The sequence below is a fragment of the Eucalyptus grandis genome, chromosome 8, assembly GCF_016545825.1.
Source record: "Eucalyptus grandis isolate ANBG69807.140 chromosome 8, ASM1654582v1, whole genome shotgun sequence".
NCBI classification, from domain to species: domain Eukaryota; kingdom Viridiplantae; phylum Streptophyta; class Magnoliopsida; order Myrtales; family Myrtaceae; genus Eucalyptus; species Eucalyptus grandis.
Genome location: NC_052619.1, coordinates 26,299,532 through 26,307,836, shown reverse-complemented (window position 1 = coordinate 26,307,836; position 8,305 = coordinate 26,299,532). Strand labels below are relative to the sequence as shown.

Below are 8,305 nucleotides of genomic sequence, written 5' to 3'. Positions count from 1 at the left end.
GTTACCTCCCATGTTGGTGAGCATAGAAGGAAACTTTCTCTTAAACCTGGCTTGAACTTTATCCGGTAGACATAGAATATAGATTAGTACACGTGGTTTTAATGTATTGTGACAGTTTTTGATATCGAAGAAACTTATTATATTTGAATATTGTGCACCTTTTCGTCTAACCAATAACTCAATTTGTGAATTCAAAGTTTCAAGTTTTTTCAATTTTCTTTTATAGTTTCTAGAATTTTTTTGTTAAATTTTACTTGAAAAATAAGAAAATGCCTAGGCTCAAAACTCAAACCCAAATTTCCCCCATCCCTCTCTCTCCACTCCTCCGCATTTGCCACTGCCCCGTGGCCGCCCTCATCTGTTCCCCCCGCTGCCATGTCCCCGCCACCATCGCCTGTCCTAGCGCAGTTGGTGCGCCCTCTTTCCGTGTTCTTGTCCCTCTGTCACGGTAAACAGGAGAGTCTCAGGTGACCACTGCTCGAGGCTAGCGCTGATCTGGGCTTGAAGTCCCAGATCTGGGGTCGCAAGCCTAGATTCGTAGCCTAAAGCCCCTAGACACGAAGAGACAGAGACGGGCTGAGGTGGTGCGGCTGGGGCGGCGTTGGGACGTAAGCAATCGGACGGCGGCGTGTCGAGAATCGGCAGGGGGTCGGAGAGGACGAACGGGTTGCCCATGGTACTCTGTTTCGTGTTCTGTGCAAGTGTTTTCTGTGCTGTGCTGTGTCTAATGCGAGAGAGAGAGAGACGAGGCAAATTAGAGAGAGAGTCGGGATAGATTACGCCGAACTTTAGAGGATCCCAAACCTTAAAGAAGATCAAATATCAAAAGAATTACACTATTTGAAGCAGTAGAAGTGATTTCACGTACCCGTCGATAAAATGCCATCCAGACAAGCTCCCAGCATCAAGAAGAGCTTTCTTCCATCGCTTTACTTTATCTGAATCCTTCCCAAACTTGACCTCATGTTTGACCATAGCTTCTGCATAAGCATAACCCTGTCTCTGCCCTCTCACTTCTCTAGGTTCCACTTTGTAAAACACCGGAAAGACCATGAGGCCTCTTTGCTCCTTGCACTCCATGATTTTCGCCACCTCCTCCAAACACCACGGTGATGAGGCATAGTCCTTGGAGAAAACAACGATTGCAATTTGCGATTCCTCGATTGCCTCCATGAGTGCGGGTGATATTTGTTCTCCCTTGTTTAGATCTTCACTGTCCATGTAAGTGTTTATTCCACTTTGAACAAGAGCTGTGTAGAGATGACCGAGGAAATAGTTGCGGACGTCCGTGCCTCTAAAACTCAGAAAGACATCATAGCTCCTTCTGCGCTTGGAAGAAGAAGAAGAAGAAGAAGCCATTAGAATCAGGAAACAGAAATGGTTAACAATAAGGAATGAGTTGCCTAAGATTTGGTACTCTCTGAGTGGCGGTCTGTTCACCATTTGATCTTCTCTATTTATGTTGATTCTCAAGTGCATGACTTCCTTTCGATGTGGGTCAACAAAGAATATTTTAATAAAAGTGCTCAAGGATGAGCCGACACTTTAGCATAGGAGTGCTCTTCACGCACATGAAGTGTTGACAATATGCACATTAAACTTTTCTTCGTGGAAGATCACATTTGTCACATTAGTTAGATGTGTCTTCGCCACATGCCTTTGGTTAATGTTGGATTTATTGCTAAATTAATTGTTAATAAATTTGACTATTCAACATAGAATAAATTTCTATAACCATAATAACAAACTACCCTAATTAAAGGCCAATTTTCTGACTGATTTATTTAGCTACAGGGAAATGGCTTCTATTTATTCAGTCCTTCATTTTTCTTTTTCTTATATTGATAATAAAGTGTTGATCTTGTTAAAAAGATAGTTCGCTGTGGCTATATGGTAAATTTGTGAGTGATGATTGATGCACCTCTAGATTAATCGATCGGATACTAATCAATTAATTTCTTGTCATTATAAAATGAAAAAGGTGATATGAGATCTGTGGTGGCATCATGTGTTCTAATCTTTGTTGAATGTGAATTGAAAGTGGTCCATGAATTTCATTGAAGTATGTGTTACTCTAGATAGATTGCAAAAGCAACTTGGATTTTTAATCTGGAATGACCTTTACACTCCAACTATATAATGAAAAACCTTATGCCCTGTGACTTGAAGTCTATCCACAAGATAGGCCATATATTACTTATTCTCAAGGATTATATCAAATTGAACAAAAATGCATATTCGGATACATGTTGGAAGTTATGATATTAAAAAAAAAAAAAAAGGAGGAGGAGGAGGCTATTAGGTTCAAGCTCCAAAATTAGTGAGGACATAATAGTAGAAGTTCAAGTTGCAAATAAAAACTTCAATTGCTAGAGCATGAAAGTTGTTCCATCATTACTCAAGGCAGAAAAATGAGAGACAATGTGAGTGTAACTCTTCAGCCTATGATTGTCAAATTACACCAATTTCTCATGGGGAAAGAAGATAGGAAATTATTCTGCGAATGTGTAATAGACACTAAAATACATCCAGGTTATCTCTCACCATATTTAGGCACCAGAAATTCTCAATCAACAAAATGATGAAAGATATCAAAACAAAGATTATCAATTAAACAAAGTTAGCAGAACCTACATGGTCACAATTTGTCCACTTGCACGTGCTTAAAAAGTCTTAGTCCTGAAGAAATTATTTCGCAAGCCACACTAGTAACCACCTTCCAGCCCACATTCCCTTCAATTTGGTCTTGACATCTCCAAAGAGAAAAATTGCTTTTCTTCAATCATTGATTTATTTCTACAATTTGGTTTTGACATCTCCCATGTTCCTTCGTGGATCTAAAAGCCAAGCGATTCAATCAAACATAATGTTGGCATATATAGTTCTAGTTCCAAGATCACATCCAATGTGCCCGTTCCAGTTGCACTTACTTTTCTCCAAGACCCCCACCGTCAACTTTAGCCCTACGTTTCGGTAGCCAAAGGTCTACAATATTCGATTGGAATCAATAACTTAATGTCGCAAGTTTGATTTTATTTGATTTTATTTTATTTACGACAGTTTACAAACGTTTGCAATACTTTATGATAACTAAGAACATGACGCTGCAAAACGTCATTAAGTATGACTTCAACTGGGTTAGACGTCCATTTGCTAGTATGTAAAGTTTTGTAAATTTTCCGACCAAAAAAAAAGTCTTGTAAATTTCACTTCCATTTTAAAGCGGGCAAAACGTCAAACCTTGTGCACAACTGACTGCAACCGACTTAAATTCAATGGCTGAAGTTGATTAGGTATAATTCTCGAACAATCTCTATAAATAGAGCTGGCACCCATTTGGATCAGACCACTATAAAATGGTTCCTCTATTGCTACTCCTTTTTATTTATATTCATGTAACATATATAATAAATTGCTTGACTTATATTTGTGCGTTAATACTTCATTCTATGGAGTATATTTTATATTTGGGCTAAAAATTATCCTGTTTATTTGAATTTTTAGAGCTAAATATCATGGCATCACATGTTGATAAATTAAGAGAGTTGGTGATACATCTTCATCACAATATATAATTAAACAATAGTATGATCAACAAGTGGAAGAGGAATTTGATACATTCACACTCCAAATGCAGAGAGGCACATGCATCCTTTTGCCATTTTCCCCACATTTCATAAAGCGATGGTCGTCATGCAATTTTTAAGCTGTTTTAACGCATAAGGATTACCCTTTCCTTTCATAGCTTGGGCATGGAGATAGATCAAGCTTTTTGTTCAGTTGAAAATAATGCGATTTGTTCTAATGTATAAATTCAAAGAAATGAGAAATTTTGTAGAAGAACACTTTTAAATAATTAATTCATTTGTTAATAGCTTATTTTCTATTACTTCGGAGCGAAGGATCTTTCGTTCGGGAAGTGTCTTTTCATTAGATGCTTTTTTGGAATTCACTTTGTTAGTGATGTTATTTCCAATCAATTCGAAGTGCAAGTCACTTTCAAAAGAATTCGAAACTTCATACGAAAGTTTATAGGAAAGATCATCCAGGTGTGAAAGAATACATCTCATTCAGAGCATTTAATTCAAAAGCAAATTTCTGCGGTTGGACCTTAAGGAAGAATGACACTTCAAAAGTGTAAAGCTTTCCCTTAAAGTTGAATGTTCCATGTGTATTCATGATATCTTCCCCTTTTTTCTGTCTTTTTGCTTAGTCAAAAGAACAAGGGAGTATTTGCTCATCACTTTCGTGCTAGCTTCACTCGACGCAACTTCGCTTTGGATAGAAAAAATGATTAAATTGATTTTGATGGCAGGTGGCCCCCACCACTTGATTCCTTCTAAGGCCCCGTTTGGTTCAACTTTGGGGAAATGGCTTTGCATTTCCCCAAGTATCCTTGAGAGAATGAGCATTTTGGGGAGGGAAGGGTGTTTGGAAATCAATTTTTTGTGTATGCTTTGCAAAGCTATTTCAAAGTAAAAAGAAAAAGAAAAAAAGAAAAGGGAGGAGGAGATGCACTGGTGATCGTGGGGGTGAGGCTGGTGGCGGTGGCGCTGGTGGTGGCGAGGGAGGCGTGGCGATGGCGGGGAGCAGGCTCGCTGAGGTCGCCTCGGCGACGCCCAGGTGGCGCCGATCTCGGGCGACGCGCCCGACCTCGGCGACGCCCCGAGTTGCGCGACCCGGGCGTCGCCCGAGGTCCAGCGACCCGGGCGTCGCCCGAGAGGTCGCGCGGCCTCGGCGACGCCGCCGAGGTCCAAATGACCCGGGCGTCGCCCGAGGTTGCGCGCCACGGGCGGCGTCGCCCGAGGTCCAAATACCAGGGGCGTCGCGCCCGAGGTTGCGCGGCCACGGCGGCGTCGCTCGAGGTCCAGCGACCCGAGCGACGCCGCTTGAGTTGCGCGACCCGGGCGACGCCGCCGAGGCCGCGCGACCTCGTCGGCGTCGCTGGGTCGCTTGACCTCGAGGCGCGACCAAGCGTCGAGGTCGCGCGGCCTCAGCGACCCAGCGACGCCGCCCGAGGTTCGCCCGAGGCCGCGCGACCTCGGGCGAGGCATCCCGGCAGCCCGCTTGTGGCTGAGCGCCGTCAACCGCAAAACTCGGCCGACTCAAGCGGGGGAAGAGAAGAACCGAACGGGGAAGAAGACAATGAAGAAGAAGAATGAACAAGAACTCTCGAATTGCCAAAGCTGAAAGCAGCCCTACCCCGGATTGGGCTTTCAGCTCGTGGAATGCCCACATTCCACCAAAGAGCATTCAAAAGTTTTGCCAAACGCAAAATTTTTTCCCAAGGGGCTTTCGAGGCCCAAAGCCCCTTGGGAAAGTTCAACCAAACGGGGGCCTAAATGCGCATATCTAGAGTGAATCCAGGGCCTTGAGTCCAGTGGTTCATTTCCGTTACATTTTTTTTTTTTTATCTTTTTATCTTTTATCTTTTGCTGTTTACAGAAACGGGTTGATAGTTATTATTTGAAAAAAATTCTAAATAAGGACATGGAGTAAAGTTATTTTATATATAAAGAAGCCTAAAATGAATATTATTTTAAATAATGACCTAAAGTGGCTAAATTAATCTTAGATAAGTCGAACTCACCGATTGGCTAAATGTTTGTCGGCCAACAAGCTTGTATTTTTCCACTTGCCAAAATAAGGGTACTTTTGTCCAAGAAAAATTTGAGTAAAAAATTACAAGCCATTAAAAAAGAAAAAGCAAACACTTCTTCCTTCGTTTCTTCACATGATCTTCCTCTTCTTCAGGTCTTTGTTTCATTTGATAAAAGAAAACAAAGCTCGGGCAAGACCCACCTCTCGTTAGTCAAATATTCACGTATTACACGAGGGCCTAGATTCTCCATCATCTTTTCCAAAGTTTGCAATTTACTGCAAGACCCACCTCTCGTCAGTCAAATACTCACGTATTACACGAGGGCCTAGATTCTCCATCATATTTTCTCAAGTTTGCAATTTACTTCGATTTCCTCTGCAAGACCCACCTCTCATTAGTCAAGTACTCACATAATACACGAGGACCTAGATTCTCCATCATCTTTTCCCAAGTTTGCAATTTACTTCGATCTCCACTTACGTTTAATTAAGGTTAGTTTTATTCAATTGCTGCCGCCAATCCTTCAATCACCAAAGAGAGAGTAATTGCATTTTGTTGAAGCAACATGTTGACAAGGTATAGGCATGTAGTGGAATATCACATCAATAGGAGTGGCGACAACGGTAGGAGAAATTTTTTGTTCTTTAAGTATTGTTTTTCCTTGTTTTGTTAGATTTGTTGATGCATTATGTCTCCTTTCGTACAAATTAATGCACTTCAGTTGCATCCACTGCATATTTTTAAATTGGATTGGCTGCCGTCATAGTCCTACGTGTTGCTAGTGGTCTCTATTTTGCAAATTTGTTAATGGTTTCATTTTGTTTTTTTTTTCTAGCGTATGTTTTGTCATTGATGACCGAAACTCGTTAGCGTGGAATGGAATTTAAGCGTTCGTTTTTTTTTTTTAATGGTTTTTGAGTTATAGCACATTGACCACGCCAAGGATAAAATCCTTCACCTTAGCAGCAAAAATTGTTGGTTTTTGATGATGTTCTTGCACCGGAGGCCTCATAAACATAATGATTGAGCTTATTGACCATACCAACGATGAGTTCCCTCACGATAGCAATGGCACTTTTGAGTCCAGACAGGAGAGTCTGAATGCAGATTACTAGCACATAAAACATTTTAAGTCCATAATGCTCTCTTTTTATGACAAATAGTATCCAATAAAATTGAATCAATGGAAGAGGAAGGGGGTATATAGTCACTTGTGTAACTAGTTTTCTTTGGGCATGAAAAAATATCAAGCTTTTTGCTCAGTTGAAGTAATGCGGTTGTTTTTTATGTACAAATTCAAAGAAATGAGAAATATTTCTAGAACACCTTTAAAACATTAATTGGCATGCCAATAACTTATTTTAATTTTACTTTGAAGTGAAGGATCTTTCGCTCGAGTAGGGCCTTTTTCATTGGATGTTATTTTGGAATTCATTGGCTTGGTGATGTTTTTCCCCCCATCAAATTAAAGTGCAAGTCATTTTTAAAAGCATTGAATGCTTCAGATAAGAGTTCATAAGGAAGATTTCGTCTAAGTGTGAAAGAACATATTTCATTTAGATTATTTAGTCCAAAAGAGGATTTCCGTGTTTGGACTTTAGTGAAGAATGGTAGTTCAAAAGGAAAAAGTGGGCACTAACATTCTTTTTTGCCTAGTCAAAAGTGCCAGGAATAGCTCATCACTTTCGTGCCAACTTCCCTCCACGCAACTTCACTCCACGCCTCCTGCAACTTCGCTCGGGAAAGAAAAATGATAAAGTTGATTTTGATGGGCTGGTGGCCCCTACCAGGCTACCACCTTGTTCCTTCTACGTGCTCATATCCAGAGGGAATCCAAGGCTTGAGTCGACTAGTTGATTTCCATTGCATTTCCATTACAAAAATGCCCCTTTTCTAACCGCTAGAAATATCGCATGCTCATCAACCAACCCACACTTGACGGACCAATGAGCTCAAGTCTTTATTTGACGTTGATTTAATCTCTTCAGGCCTTTCTTGAAATAATTTTCACAACCTCACTTTAAGTCCTTATTTAGAGATTTTCTTCATTACTTTAAAAATACCCCATGATTTCAACTAAGACGGCTTAAAAAGCCGCAACAAGCTGTGATTTCGATCAAATACCTTTGGCGAGCTTTCTGAAAACAGGCCCCAATGCTAGTGTCGCTTCTTCGGCCACAAAATAATCAAATCTTCCTATTTCATTTTCAGGACTCAAATAAAAATTTGCCATATCATTAAAGAAATATTCCGCACGAGAGTCAAGTGACACTTGCCCCTGAGCATCAAACCAAACCATTTGGGATGGTGATGGTCCTTGCACTTCAACTATCCTCAAGAGTTATGACCTAGAACTATGTTGACCATAATTTAATTTTGATTATTATGAAAATCACTCAAATATTTTATTTATTATTTGGACTTATATTTTCTGCATTCTAGTATATTTTACAGGATTTTGGAATGTGTAAAAATGACAGGTCCTACCGAAAAACACAAGGGCGAGTACCTGGCCAAAATAATGTCTAGACATCCGGCCAGCTAGATATCCAGCGGTTAACCTCCAGATAGCTCCTGCAGTTTTGAATTTGGGTTTGTCCATCCCATACAGGGGGTGTCCGAGTCATTTTTAGCCGAACATTCAGAAGTCTTAATGGTCGAATTTTTAGCTGTTTGAAGTGTTAGTAACGTCTATTTTTAGTT

At 40.5% G+C, this 8,305-nt stretch overlaps 1 protein-coding gene across 1 annotated transcript; it reads right to left on the bottom strand.

Annotated features, from left to right (window-relative positions):
- Window positions 1–747: 747 nt before the first annotated feature.
- Window positions 748–1,410, bottom strand: LOC104416831 (TMV resistance protein N). The gene has a single exon (XM_039301071.1). It carries the CDS (start codon window positions 1,357–1,359, stop codon window positions 832–834), a length of 528 nt encoding a protein of 175 aa, XP_039157005.1. The 5' UTR covers window positions 1,360–1,410; the 3' UTR covers window positions 748–831.
- Window positions 1,411–8,305: the final 6,895 nt, after the last annotated feature.